Source organism: Panthera pardus, unplaced genomic scaffold (genome assembly GCF_024362965.1).
Source record: "Panthera pardus isolate Hobbes unplaced genomic scaffold, ASM2436296v1 HiC_scaffold_2, whole genome shotgun sequence".
NCBI classification, from domain to species: Eukaryota; Metazoa; Chordata; class Mammalia; order Carnivora; family Felidae; genus Panthera; species Panthera pardus.
In genome coordinates, this window is record NW_026526765.1 from 81,267,946 (window position 1) to 81,283,857 (window position 15,912).

The 15,912-nt window shown below is 38.2% G+C and overlaps 1 protein-coding gene across 1 annotated transcript in view; it reads left to right on the forward strand.

Moving 5' to 3' along the window:
- The window catches only part of ELL2 (elongation factor for RNA polymerase II 2), a 72,817-nt gene that overhangs the window by 37,016 nt on the left and 19,889 nt on the right, over positions 1-15,912 (forward strand). Inside the window, exons 3-4 of the mRNA XM_019428837.2 lie at positions 5,584-5,705; positions 10,478-10,641. Coding sequence (XP_019284382.2) covers positions 5,584-5,705; positions 10,478-10,641 — 286 coding nt within the window. The remainder of the gene's footprint in view (positions 1-5,583; positions 5,706-10,477; positions 10,642-15,912) is intronic.

The following is a 15,912-nucleotide window of genomic DNA, read 5'->3' on the forward strand; positions in this document are numbered from 1 at the left end:
CTCTAAAATGAAGAAATTCAACTAACTTATTTCAAAGCCCTGCCAGAACTATAGGTTTCCTTTAAGGACCAAGAGCTGTCAAATCCAAGTGTGTTACTGCTGGCTCATGAGCATCTTACCGAGCTTTTCTGATCACTTTAGCAGAAAAGGTTGGATATGAAAATTCAAAAAGTCTGTAAGTTTAATCATTTTTTAATACCCACAAAAGAACAAAGCATTCATTTTAAATGAATACCAAAAAAAACCCAAACAAACAAACAACAACAACAACAACAACAAAAACCCTTGATGGTCCCATTTTTAATCTGGCATGTACCTCAGTCCAGTATCAAGTAGATAGTGTTTGATTTAAGGGTAAGAAACCTCTGCAGTAAAGGTATCAATGGCTTTTAAGCAGATGTTAGCATGTCTGTATGAGTAATTTGCAGCAGTGTGCAGATTGTGCTACTGTTGTTATAGTCTTTATGTAAATAGGAGGTCTGTGACTTGATGTTGAAATGACCTTCTAGACAGTATTCCATTGCTATATGCCTGAGCTTGTATCTCAGAATAATTAGAAGTTTTGACTTATACATCTTGGTATACAGTGTTTAGGTAAATTATAAATGTCTGAAAGTTTCCTGAAACTTTCTGTGTAGCTTTTTATCAGAGACAGACTGGAGTTTGGAAGGAGGGCTGTGGACTGTGGTCCCAAGCCTTTGATTTTCAGCCCCTCATTTTTGGAATGAAAATTAGAATCTACTTTTCCAATTGCCCAGAAAATGATGGTATATTTTTATATTCTTCATCTTGAATAAGTAACTGTTTATAATCATAGTCATTGATACTTATTAAGTAGTATTTCATTCTTAAGGCATTTAGCTAAAAATTTCACATAGACCCAGTGTGTCCCTAAATATGATGGCATTCTCACTGATCTGTAGGAAAAGCTTAAAATACTATAATTAAAACTGAGAAGTTCCTATCACACGATGGGATGTTCTTCCAAGATTGTTTCTAAGTCAGATATCAGTATTTCTTTTCCTATGATGGTAGCCCAGTCCCAAAGTGAATGTGATTTGCCCAGAGACCTGCCCCTGCCCCCATCTGCACAGTGCTCACTTAGAAACACACCCACAGAGTGGAATAGTGGTTAGGAGAGATTGTTGAATCTCTGTCATTCTCCATCATGCTCCCTTTCTTACAAAGAACTGATGATAAAGCTTGCTTGTCTCTGGTAATTAGCAGCCTGAGAATGTTATCTACATGTGTGATATATGTATGAATAAGGAGGAATGGTAAGGACTACAAACACTCTCCAGATAAGTCTTTGTTTTGTTTTTCTGAAACAAAGTTGAAAACTATACCAGTCTTTTCTAAGCGTTATTGATTGCCATCAAAGGTTTTGGAACTTACTAGGGGAACAGAATTGTCAGAGACCATCACTACAGAGATTCATTTTCTTTATTCCAAAGCTATCCTTTCACATTTTGAGGGTTCTTAGTAAATTATTATCTCTTTGTAAGAACTTTTTTTTTTTTTTTTTTTTTTTTTACTGATACCTAAAGTAGGCATTCCAGGGGTGCCTGGGTCACTCAGTCAGTTGAGTGTCCAACTTTGGCTCAGGTCGTGATCTCATGATTCCTGAGTTCAAGCCGCACATCATGCTGTCTGCTGTCAGTGTAGAGCCTACTTCAGATTTTCTGTCCCTCTTTTTCTCTCCACCTCTCCCCTGCTTGCACTCTTTCAAAAATAAACATTGAATAAAATAATAAAGTAGGCATTCCAAAAGTACTTTTTTTGTTTGTTTGTTTGTTTGTTTGTTTGTTTGTTTTAATAACTCCCATTAGGACTTTTGCTAATCTGGGGTGCCTGAGTAGCTCAGTCATTTGGGCGTCTGACTCTTGATTTTAGTTTAGGTCATGGTCCCAGGGTCATGGGTTCGAGCCCCGCATCATGCTCCGCACTGTGAGCATGGACCCTGCTTGAGATTCTTTCTTTCTCTGCCCCTTCCCCACTCACGCATGTGTGTGTGTATGTGTGCACATGCACGCATGCTCTCTTTCTAAATAAATATTTTTTAAAAAGATTTGTTTATTTGGCATGCTTGACTTCATGATGTTTAGAAGAAGTTGCAGAAATTAATTTGCAGTAGGTATTTAAATCTTCATTCTCTAACTAAATATACTTTAAATATGGCTCAGGTGCACTTATTTGCCTTTCACTGTCTTCTGATCAGAATTTTTAAAAAATAGTGTTTCAAATAAGTTAAAATGGCCCCCGCCATTTGATTAGGAAATTTTATTAAGATACTATTTTTCCTTCTACTTCATTAATCAAAAGTCACTGAGAATTATAATCCATAATTTCTCACCTTTAGCCATACTGACATTTTAGACTGGGTAATTCTTTGTTGTAGGGGCTATCCTGTCCACTGTAGGGTGTCAGACAATGTTGCTCCCCTCCAGGAGGTACCAGTAGCACCAACCCAGACCAGATGTTTCCAGGGGACAAAATTTCCCCTTGTTGGGAGCAACTGTTCTGATATATGCATAATACACGCTTCCAAAATCTTCAGTGGATGTATAGCATGGGTTGTGTATGCTTTTCTTTTTAATCTGATTCTTTCCTATTCTGTTTATATTTTTTAAATGACTATAGGTTTTTTTATCTATTCAAGAAACTTTTAAAGAAAGAGAATATGAAAGCCTTCTGTGCCCACCATCAAGCCAGACCCTAATATTTTGAGGGGTGTACACAGTAATTGATCCATATGAGATATTTTTTTTTGTTATTGAACCTTCCAGATTTACAGAAGACACTGTGTGTGTTAAAAAAAAATGTTTAATATATAGATCATTTTTTACCTTAAAAAGTGTTAAGTGTTACTTAAGAAGAATAGTGGTTTAGAGGATGAGAAAGGAAAACCCTACATTTAAGTAATATAAAGGTTTGTTAAGGGCTTTCCTAAAATGCTGTGTTTCATAGGTGTCTGAGCTTAAGGACTCCCTTAAGGTAAAACGTTTTTAGTGGAAGAATACTGAACATTTGTAGAATTTGAGTAAAAAGTCTAGTCACTCTTGAGAAATAGAAAAAACTGTGCAATTTAGAATCTCCCCAAAGGGACAAACTTCCATACTTTGCTGGGTGAAGTACTCCTGCATTTCTAGACCTGAGCTGCACAGGAACGAAGACCTTAGACCTAAAGCGAAACCACAGCCTGGCCTTGAGATGAGCCTGCGGCCACTGTGACAGTGTCCCCAGCCAGGTTCTGCACATCTCTGTGAGGGTTAACAGGGAAGGGGAATGGAAGTTAAGTGAATTAACAGCTGGAGAAGGCATTCCATTCAAGTGTTCACACCTTCTTTACCTGTCCCCCTTCTCTCCTAGGCCTTTAAGGAGGCTTTAGCTACAGTGCACATTCCTTCTCTATCCCAGCAGAGAACAGCCCTGCAGTTCCTCAAAAAATAAAAGCAGACAGACATCAGTGAGCGCTGTTACACTAGCCTGAGGACAGACTTTTTGTTCCCTTGTGTCTCACACAGCTTTCCATTGGCTCCTGCTCTCCCACACCTCTATAGGATTAAGAAGTAAAACATTGCATTTTATTTCACCAGTGTATGTGTACCAGCTAAGCATTCAGTTTGCATACCCAATAAGACAGCCTGATAAGTAGTTACAGGGTAGATTTAAGACTTGCTCACCAGGTTCCAACATTTTAGAACTAGGGGAAAGTTTGAGAAATAAAAGTAACTTTAGGGACCCAAAAAGGTATAATTTATAGAGTAGATAATAAATGTAGAAGCTTATTACCCTAGCAACTGGAACTAACTTATAATAAGGAGTCAAAGATAGTTTAAATTCATGGATGATGGAGGCTCTATGGAGTACTATTATGTAGTACTCAATATCTTTGGTAAAATTTGGCCTCTCAGACTTTACATAGTATTCTGAATCCCCATCTGTCAAGATGTTTTTCTTTGACTTTTTTTTTTTTTTAATGTTTATTTATTTTTGAAAGAGAGAGAGAGACCAAGTGTGAGCTGGGGAGGGCAGAGTGAGGGAGACACAGAATCCGAAACAGGCTCTAGGCTCTGAGCTGTCAGCACCTGGGGCTCGAACCCAAGAACCATGAGATCATGACCTGAACCAAAGTCAGATAGATGTTCAACCAACTGAGCCACCCAGGCACCCCTTCTTTGACTTATTTATTGCCGTTCATTCATTCCTTCAACAAACATTTATTGCATATCTACTATGCACTAGACACTACAAATTATCTCCCTTTTTACCTTTCTTTACTTTTTTTTTTTTTTTGGTAGCATGGGGGTTGGAATTTTTACCTCCAGGTTCTTTTCTGTCGGTCAAAAGTTATCAGTCTTTTAGAGCGAGGAAGTCAGAGTTGCCTGCAGTGTCAGTGTCCTCCAGAGCCAAGCAGAAGTTATACGTGTTTATCTTTCTAGCACATTCATGAATATTCTCTCCTCTATCTATCTCTCTGGCAGCCAGTTCTGAGTCTTAATCTACTATAATGGAAATTTGGGGGAAAAGAATGAGAATTGAAAAGTATTTCCTCCTCCCCCCGCCCCCGACTTTTCTACTAAATTGCTACAACCCTGTGTATTTGGGGGCTGGAGAACAAGAAGTCATATTTTACTCATTCTTACCAACGAATCCTTTTTATAATTATCACTTAACACCATGGTAGCCCCTGCAAAACCAAGGTAAGAAAGGTCTTAGGAGCTGGAAAGGGTGGAGCATTTGAAAGAAGTTTTCAGTTCATTTGTTCACAGATGATTATTGAGGTCCTACCATGTACCAGGATGATGTGCCTAATACAGGGGTGCACTGATCTAGAGCAACCCCATCCCTTCACTTAATTGGGCTTCCCGTCTAATAGAGAAATTAGACCTTGAGTAAGAGCATAAAAACATTTGCCTTTTCCACAGTGTTGTGTGGGGCTCAGCTTTGGAGTGCCCTACGGAAGCATCTCTCCAGGCTGCCAACCCTGTTCAGTAAACAGGAGGATGAGTAAGAGAATCTTAGGGCAAGGAGAAACGTCCATCTGCATTTTGGTGTGAATGTAATTATGGCATTCATCTTACACTGCTAGTTATTCTTCAAAAATATTACTCAAGCAAGAATTAAAGTTAAATGTGCATATAATAAGAGGGTCAAGAGTGAAATATAGATTTTGTCTCAGAGACTATTTAAATATCTAGAAGATATTCAGCAAGGAGGCATGCCAGCCAGACAGAACCTGTAGCACAAAAGAGGAAGAGCTTTTTAGCAAATTCACTAATAACTCTTTCTTGTGAACTGTAATCATTTGCTAGTTTGAAATGAAGATGGTTCCTCTTAAACTATTGAGCAGAAGTGATTACTGATACTTAAGGGTAGAAAAATGGAAATAAGAGTGTGGTGAGTTACAGGCATACTTGCTAGATTCCTTCAATGATTTGGTGATTTAAATGCTATGAATTTAAATGCTCAAGAGGGCTTGCCTATAAAATGGATGTCACTTGAAAAACAGTTAAGTCAGTCATCAGATAATGGTATGTCAAATTTGTAATTTGAGGTGTTTCTCTTTTTCCCTCACTTTAGCTTGTCAAAATCCCTAAAAATGACCCCCCCAATGAAGTGCATACCTTTAACTTCTATTTGTCAAATGTGGGTAAGGACAACCCTCAGGGCAGTTTTGACTGCATCCAGCAAACATTTTCCAGGTAAGTACATGTCAAGGTATGCTGAAGGGAGAATACTTTTTCTTTGAGAGGTTTGTTTTTTTTTTTTTTTTTTTAATTAAACAATAAAATCTATAATAGCCATTCCATAAATGTTTATTGAATTGAATTACAGAGCTCATTTATTAAGAAATATTGAGCACCTATGTGCTACAAATTACATTTGTCACTGTGGATACAGTTATAAAAATTTTAAGATTCTTGCTCTCAGGGATTTTTTAAGGTATAGATTTTTTATCTATAAAACATTTTTTAATTCAAAACAAGTTTAAGCATTTTTTTAAAGTTTGTATTCACTGTATTTAAGAGTGGCTTATATTAATATTCAAGGGTAAAGGAGGGGGGAAAAAATAAATACATATCCCTTTCTTTCTTGCCTGCACAAGCCTTGTTTTAAGATAGATTTTCAAACTTTTTTATGCTGCAACATAATGGAAACTAGAAATTAACCCCAGGATAGCAGTCACTTCTAATTAAAAAAGGGGGGGTGGGCAGGGAGGAAGACAAGAATATATACCCATATATATCCCAGGGTACCATGGAACCCTTATCTACTCAGGTCTTCTGTAAACAATAAGCTACTTGTTTGACTCTTCTTTGCTATGGTTGTTTCTGATTAAAGAATGTGCCCCTTGAGGAGGGGGAGTTTGTTCTGCCCATGGATAAAGACAAGGCCTTAGAACCCGCAACATCCCGAGAACATTGAAATTGGCCCAAAGTGCCCCAGGACATCATCCATGCCTATCTCTCCTCTGTGCAGTACTTGAAACTGTGTAAGCGCTTGCTGTGCGTGGGAGAGAGGAAAAGAAAGCTGTGTTCCAGGGGAGCATGGGAGTCAGAGATACAAAATAAGACATTTCACTGAAAGAGTTCTAAATTTCTCTTCCCATTTAGGGTACTAAATAACTTTCTATTCTATCTTAATATGCTATTTTCCCTGAGTATATGTTAATTTTGCTATATAAAAGTTGCCCACCTCAAACATATATTCTTTGGTATAAATTGTATATGTTACAAATTATCTAGATCTTTCTTTACTGTCCACTGTGATAGCTACTGGCTGTATGTAGCTATTTACATTTCAATTTATAAAAATGAAATAAAATCGCCATTTTAGTTCTTTCCTCACATTTACCACATATTATAACTCAATAGCCACATGGCTCGTGGCTATCATAGTAGACAGTACAGATACAGAACAGTGTCAACATTGCAGAAAGTGCTATAGGACAGCATTGTAAAAGATGACCGAAGCATCAAGTATGAGGGCCCTGAGTGATTGTATAGTTCAGCCCCTTCATTCCACAGATGACGATTTTACAGTTAGACAGGTGGTTAGTTGATGACAAGGCTGAATGAGAACTGGGTTCTCCTGGTCCAGTGTCCTTTACATACCATAAGGCGCACTGATTTCTAATGGTGGTGATATCACCTATTATGCTTGTCTTTAGAGAATTTTATTATAGTAAGAACACTTTGACCTCAAATTCAGCTAAATGTCCCATTAGGAATTCTGAGCAACAGTCCCCTCTTCAAAACCAGTGATAGCATCATAGGTAATATGGTTTCTCCCTCAGATCATAAATACCCTGTGTATTTATTTCTACCTTGCTTGTTTGGAGAATTGAGTTAAAGTCACTTACATCACTTACATGATGCAGCAAGAGAAATGAAACAGTTATTGTGAGAAAATTGGGTCAAATACATTAGTATGATCCAAATGTGTTTTATAAAGTATTATCCAACTATGAAAGTGTTTAAGGTGCTTTATAAAATGGTCTTGTATGGGTATAAATTGAAATTTGCCACTATGAAAACAAAAGCACTGAAGATTTCAGTTCTCACCCTGGCAAGCAAACTTTTTTATAATTTTGTTCCACCTTTTCTGTTGAATTGAATTTTTATTTTTCCCATGAATCTTGTCTCTCTTGTAGTTGTGCAGCCTCCTCCAGCCCAGAGGCTTCCTTATACCCCTTTTCTAGACTTACTATGCTGGCTGAGCTCAAACTAAATGCTATAAGTAGATGTTCACAAAATAGATACTAACTAATCTCCTTTCTTTGTTTTTACATCTCCTTGAACCTCACTTTAATCATATCTAAAATTCAAAATAACCTTTAAAAAATTCCTTAAATCTCTCCATTCACAGGCCTCTTGAACAGTAATACACACTCTATTACAGGAAACAGTGAGCTAGGCTAGAGAAAGACTCTAGGAATGTTTACATGTGTATGTCAAAGTATTTAAACTTTTAAGGTAGCTCAGTTGAAAAGGGATGAGTGGACAGTTCTACAAGAGAGTACCCCTTCTTGCCTGCAGGGTTTAGCTCTACTGTGTTTTCATGTAATGATCTGGTTCTTACTTGGTATAAGCTGTAACTTCATCATGATTGGCAGTAGGTTCAGCTTATTCTCACTGTGTAAATTACTTAAATAATTTGGTGGGAGATGTTGAAATCCAAACTTCCTGTCACCAGATCTTCATACTGTAGTTTTTCTTCTCACTTATTCTTCTTCTTCCCACTTTCTCTGAGAGTTAAACCTTCCTCCCTCCTTCACTTCCCTTCACTGGTCTTTCAGCATTCAGACATGTGCAAGTCTTTCTCATAAAAAAGAAAATAAGAGCAAAAACAACCACCCTCCCACTCACTGTGTACCTGAAATCTGGCTTCATTCCACACCATTCAGTGGAAACATGCACCCCCCAACAGGGCCTTGACCACCGGAGAAGCATCTATTGGATGCTTATTGGTTCCTATTGTTCTAGACTCATTGCCAGCATGTTACACTGTAGACCTCTCTGGTTCTTGAAACATGCTATTCCAGTGGCTTCCATGACACACTGTTCTTAGAGTTTCCCTCTACCTCTTCAGTTATACTTTTTCAGCCTCCTGTGGTCATCTTTTTGTCTTCCTCTTGATTATTTTAAATGTTAGTGTTCTTCACAGTTGGTTCCTTCCTGAGACCTTGCCTTATTTCTTCAAAGTCATCATGTCCAACACTGAACTCATTTTCTCTCTTGTAGCTCTACCCCAGTGCCTCAATAAATAGCAGCTCCACACACCTAGTAGCCTAGGTATGATCTTTAACTTCTGTCTCTACCTGTGGCTAATCACTTATCAAATCCTGTCAATTCTGCCTCTCGTCACTGTCTGGACTATCTTTACTGTTCTGCATTCACACTGCCCTACACTGGTTCAAGTTCTCACTGCTTGCCAGTAATCCTTCAGTAGACTTCTAACTGGTCTCCTGCATTCACTTTTGTGCCCCCTACCTCCCAATCTGTTCTTCATCCAGATTGATCTTTTTACAGTCCAAATGAGATATTTTCTCTCCCCTGTTTTCAGCCTCTTGTTTTCTTGGAATAAAATCCAAAATCTATGCCATGACCTCCAAAGCCCTATATGACGTACTTCTCATGCCCTCTTCAGACTCATCTCTAATTGTCCTTTCCAACTCCCTTTGGCCAAACTGAAAACTTTCTCCACACTTCCCCCTGGGCCTGCACAGGTTGGTTATACTCCCAGAAAACTTGTGTCCTCCCTGCCCCTCCCCCTCCTTTCTAAAGGCGTCACTTCCTTTTGAAAGCCTCCACCTTGCCCACAATCCTGATGAAGTACCTTCCTGGGATTCCCTGTCTCTCCCCCCACCCCGCCCCCGTCCCGGCATCTATCACACTGTGTCATAATTTCTAGTGTGCTCATCCTTGTCACTCATTAGAGAGCTCCTTGAAGGAGGGACCACATCTGTCTTAGTCCCTGTCTCTTTCTGTCCCTTACACATTGCCTGGCATGCAGTCCCTGCCTAAAAAATATTTATGAGATGAAGGAACTGTTTTGTTTTGTTTTTTTAAATAACATTTGTACAGTTACTCGCAATTTATAAAAATTTTATTAATCCTATTTCTTGACATCATAACAAATCTGCTTCCAAGTAAGTTTGGAAATAGACTATCAGAGCTATAGTGACATTTTTACTACTTCTATATTCCAGTCTGTTTTAAGGCCATAGCAATTTCTTTTTAAAATACCAGTATAACTGTTACCATGATCCCCTAATTTTGCCATAATACTTTGAAACAGAGCCATCTTCTAGGCCAGTGTTAATATGCATGATTTTTTAAATAAAAGTTTTCAAAAAAATATTTGCAAAAGCCTCTTGTCCAGAATGTTCTTCAATATTTGCCATACAAATAAGTCATCTTCTATAGAGATTTAACAAAATGGTAAATATGAAGGATACAAATGTTTAGGATCTTTGGGCTAATAAGAAATCCCAGTGTTGAACAATATTTTGGTCTTAAAATTAATTATCTTACTGAAAATAAAAAGCATTACAGTAGGTCTGTGTCTTCTAGTTAGTTCTAAAGCATGCATATTATGGTTTCTATAGGGGTAAACTAAACATTTTTCGTATCAGTGGTAGATAATTTTTTTTAAAAATGACAGAACTACAGTGCTCATTGAGACTCTGGTCTTTAACATAAATACTAATGTTTTTTTCAGAATTTTACAGATTTGGTATCTGAGAGTTCATTTTACCTGTTCTATTCAGATTATGAAAAAAAAGTGATATGAAATGAAGGAGAGAAATTTAAATATTTTAAATTTCAACATCTTAAGTTATTAATATTAGTTATTTCCAGATTGCAAAGCTATTATTTGGGCTGCTGATTTTAGGGTTATACAGCTCTCATTTGCTTTTAGTGTGCAAAATGAGGGATGTCTCTAACAAAGCCACTGTCTTACTTGACAGCTCTGGAGCCTCCCAGCTCAATTGCCTGGGATTCATACAAGATAAAATTACAGTGTGTGCAACGAATGACTCGTATCAGATGACACGAGAAAGAATGACCCAGGCAGAGGAGGAATCCCGCAACCGAAGCACAAAAGTTATCAAACCCGGTGGACCATATGTAGGTTTGTATAGATATCATTCTCCTTCTCATTGAATTATTGGAATAATTCAAGACCACTGTAGGTAAATACTGGTAATATTAATTTAATTTTAATATAGAATTCATTTCTAGAACATTTTAAATAACATGGTCAAAAATCCTCTCTTCTCTTTACACTGATAGTAAGTTCAACAGGTAGAAAATCCTGAATCCTTTGTTAGCTGTTTGTTATTATTTCACAATACTGGGATTTGGCCATGTTACTTTTGAGGTTATAATAGTGGTACCATTGTGTTTTCTTTGACACTGGGTGATGTCATTTCAGTGATGGACAGTATAGGTCTTGTTTTGCATTGTAGGGTTATTTTTACAGTAAAATCCATTGGTAGAATTTCAGAGGATCTTTTGCACAAGGAATTTTTATTGCAAAATATAAAATGTGCTTATAGCAAAGCATTAGGGTGATGCCTTTTTGGTACCTCAGTTGTGATGCCGTTTATGGATTCTCATCCTCATGTATCCATTAATTAAGAGTCTGCCCCAGCCCCATCATCTTTATCATCAGCTCACACAAATATCCATCAGAATGAAGGGAAGTAGGACCAGACCAGCAAGATGAATCTCTCCTTTATGAGCAGTGACCCTAACAATTTTAAAGAGTTGATTGACAGTGACTATTAACAGTAATAGGGAGAATTATCAGGAGTGAAGAAGAGCTCTTTGAGGCTTTGGTCAGTTTAATGACATAAGTCACCATACATAAATGATGAAAGAATATTAATTTGGAAATGTAAGTGCACACAAAAAGAGTCTCTTGAATAACCAAATTCTTTAATTAACATCTTTCCATGGTTTGGTTTAATTTTACTTCTGCATTTTCCCATTGCTGACCCAGCTACAGTACATTCAGCTTTGAGAAGCTCCACTGGTGTCTTTAATAAGTATTTCTTTGGAACACAGCCAGTGCTCTTGGGATTTGGTGCTTAGCTTAGATACATTTAGTTTGGTTTAACAACAATTCATGGATTCCCCAGGTATCTGTACCCATGGGGCCCATTCCCAACCCACTAAGTTACCAGCAGTGAGATTTTTCACCTTCCCTTTCCTGCTGAGTGAGGTAACAACTTCCAACTTCCTTTCTTTCTCTTTATGCTCACAAGTAACTTAATTAAGTTTCTCTGTAGTAGGCTAAATCTTAAATTGTTTTAAAAACACACACAATCTGGCACACTTAAGTACAAACTGTGAAATATTTTTCTACTCTGTCCAATACCACCATTTATAAACAGTGAGACAAATTGGTGTGTTTGACAAAGGAAAAGAAGACTGAAGCCATCAAAATGATTTTTTTTCCCTCTCAATGGAACTAGCTGAAAAACTTTACCTTGATTTGTTCCAAAGTCTGCAAATAAGCAGTGATTGTACCTTTCCATAGAATTATCCTTGGGTGTCCCCTCTGTTTGTGTGTTTGTTTGTTTTGATAGGGTCAGATACAGTTTATCTGCACAGCATGTTACACAGCAGACTTTTCAACACATAAAATCACATAAACCATACCCTTCAAGGAATTTTAGAACTTGCAGGGTTTCTTATAGGCATTACAGATAACTTACATACATTTTTCAGGAGTGACTACATAAAATTTGAGGTTATCTAAGCTTAAATTTGAACCAGATTACATCCATGCCATTCTCAGACAAGCTGGCCTCCCTCTGCACACACATATGTTTGCCCCACAGAGCCCTGTAGTGATATCTGCCAGCCTACGTGCTCCACTCTGCTTGTCCTCGGTGCCCCGGTGGCCCGCCAGCACAGTACAGTGTTCTTCTCTGGTCTTAAATCTTGTCATTAACCTCCTCAGCTTTTTACTCTCTGGGTCAAATAACCCCAGCTCCTTTTAACTTTTCTTAAGATGGCCTGTATCCCAACTCTTTAATTATTTTTATTGCCTCCTCTGCACTGCCTCCGTTTCCTCACCTCAGAATTCAAAACTTTTTAATTTTTTACTCTTCTTTGTTATGGTATATTTTGACCTTTTTCTTTTAATCTTATTCATTGCTAGTCCTTTACCATGTTTCTTTCTTTTAGGCAGCTCAGTTTGTGTCTTCCTGCCTTTTTCAGTACCTCCAAACTGACTCATTCATTACTTTGGAATGCTCGTCATTCACCCTTCAATACTAACAGTACCCAGTACTTATGGAGTACTTGCTATGCAAAGACACTGGTTAGCTCTTTACATGTAGTTACTCATCTAGATCTCAAAATCACCCCATAAGGGAAGTTATCATTGCCTCTCCATTTTACGTATCACATAGTTAGAGTCAACAAATATCAAATACGGGTTTGGCCTCTTAACACGTTGTGTTATTTCCTTTAGTTCATAATTGAATATATCATATAAAATGATAACAGAAGCTCACCTCTGCCACCTTAGAAGTACCTGCAGAACAAGGCTTCTTTCAACAGCGTCAGCCTGGGTGGAGGACAAATAGGAATAATGCTAGTCTCATTGAGGGGCTGTGGTGGCACAGTGCCAGGCCAGGCCTCTGGCAGCTGAATTGGGCCACAAGCTCAGTGTAAGAGGGTGAAGACTGCCCCTAGGGGTCACCTGGCCTAGTCACCCAAAAATATAAGCTTTTGCGACCCTCTTGTAGACTGAGCAAAACCAAAATCTATTTTGCCTGGAGAGGAGCAGGAGAGGCTTTAACCTAGAAAACATCATTAGTATTTCTTCAGAATATTTCCACTTCTAGTCATGACATTTATATCAGTGGTGAGCATTGTTGTGTTGTCATAATCCTTTCCCTTTGTTTAAAAAAAACAAAATCACTAATCACTGCTTCCATTTTACTAATAAGTCTGCTCACTGACTTGTACCTAAATTCTGAAATGTTATTGAATTGTCAATTGGTAATACATGCTAATACTTATTTAGGTGTATAAAATAACCCAATCAACCTAATTTCTAGGATTCTTTTTCCAATTTTCCCAACTTCTGCCTCATCTTGCTTATTTTTGATGATGTAGTACATGTTTGAATGACCTTCGACAAATCATTTAACATCCGTGGACCTTAATTTTCTCAGTTATTAGATAAGGGGTATTTCAACTGGATAACATCGAAAGTCCTTTGTAATTATAACATTTTTGACCATTACGAATATATATTTGAATAATAAACCTTTGGAAGAAGTGATCATAAATGCCAAATGTGGAGATGGTTTCCATTGCATTGGCTTATGTATTTAACCATGACAGTCACCCCGTCATCAAGGTCCTGCCAGTGTTTTTAAAGCATTGGGTCCGTGTTGCCAGGGCTTCTGATCAGGTTCCACAGAACAGAAAAACAACTACAGAAGATGGCAGTCCCTGCTCTCCTTCTGATGTACTATTTTAACACCTTCCTTTCAGATTGTTTACTCACAGCCGTTAGACAAAGGGATAAATACTTTCACCATCTCATATTAAATGGAGAAGTTAGAAGTAGACTCCTTGTTATGAAACAGCAGTTCAGATATAGTCCCAGATTACCCAACTCTATCAGACCCACTGCTGCTGTTTATATAAGGAGCCTAGGGAATTGATTAGCAGTTGGGTCTGGGAAGAGAATTAAGTTCTCCCATGGGCTTTATTAAAAGAGCTTTTCTGAAGCAAATGTAAAGAAATAAAGCCTTTCTTCTGCCCACTTTGAACTGACATTTTCTTGCTTTTCTTTTTAGCATCTCAATTCTGTAACTACTTAGAGTACTGATGTTTTCTTCATCTGTAGCCTGTCCTACCTTGAACTAGAGGACTCCTTCCTGGTTAAATAGGCACAGATTGATGGGGCGGCAGTCTTTGTGTGAAACTCAGTAGCCTAGTGTGGCTCTATTGTTCTTTTAGTATTTAAAAGAAATGGGTTACCCCACAAGTGGCTGTTCAAAGGGAAAACAGGGCATCTGGCTGGCTCAGTCAGTAGACCATGGAACACTTGATCTCAGTGTCCTGGGTTCAAGTCCCATTTTGGGCATAAAGTTTACATTAAAAAAAATAACAAGTAAAAAATAAATAAAGGAAAAATGAGATAAAGGTGAAGTACTAGGGGTAGGAGATTCATGTACCAGTGACAGCCTAGCATTAGGCCCCAGGTGAGACTCCACTGCTGTCATATCCCAGGCCAGATTCTAATTTTTGGTCAAACATCATACCCATGCTCCTCTTAGAGAGTCTCCCTTATTTGTCTGCCCTATGCTTACTTCAGGGAGGGGCAGGGGCAAACTCAGGAGACTTTGGGGCTTTCTGGAGACTGAGGATCAAAGGTGGGTCAGACATACAGAGGAGGTAGGGCAGCCTGGAAAACACTGGTAGTACTGTCACTTTTTGTTTTTATTTGCCTTCCTTGCTGGCTTGAATTCATTCTAAGTGACCAATCATGGTGTGTGTGAGCCCAGCTAAAAAACATTCTCTGTCCACTCACCTCCCCAGAGAAGAGTGGTGGGCAGGGCTCCATAGTCAGCTTTGTTTGGGGAAGTATAAGCTAAACAGGTTACAAAGGGTAGGGTAGGAGTGTGGGATTTATAGCACTTCTAAACTTTTGTGACCCTGGATTTTTTTCCCCACAAATTCCTATTCAAATTTCAAGGAACAGTAGTGTTTGTTAATACGATTATAACTAAGAAGTGGTAGATTGGAAGGTTTATGTTTGCTGTTTTAGAAATTTTAGTGTGTCTTCATATGCTAGCATCCTGGCAGTGTGGGAAAATACAGACCGCATTGATCCCAGCTTCTCTGCTGTCTACTTGCTCTCTTGCTGTCATTCACATTGACATTTTGCTAGTCATCAAATACTGAATCAAGGTCTGCTAGTGGACAAAGCAGCCACAGCCCTGCCCATAGGGAGTTTACAGCCTAAGATCAAACAATGGCAGACATTAGGCATTTGTTCATAATGCCTTTCCCACAAAGAAGTACATGTAGGAAAACTTAGGTACTAATTAATAACAGAACCTTCCACATGTTAAGTGAGCACTTTACCGTTTGAGCTTATCCCATTGAAAGTCTCAGTTTTCTCATCTGTGAGTGGGACCATGCCTGTTTCTTCAGGTTACTGTATTGTGAGATCTAATGAGTGTAAAGGTCTTAGTATAGTGCTCCCCCACCACATAATTGGTTCATGATAAATATTAGCTCCCTGCCCATCTGACATTGATCTGTCTCTAAGAAAAATACAGAAACCAGATCTAAATCTATCTCCAAAACTCTAATTGCACCTTAATAGCTTTTCTTATCACTGAGTAGTGCTCCTTTAATGTTG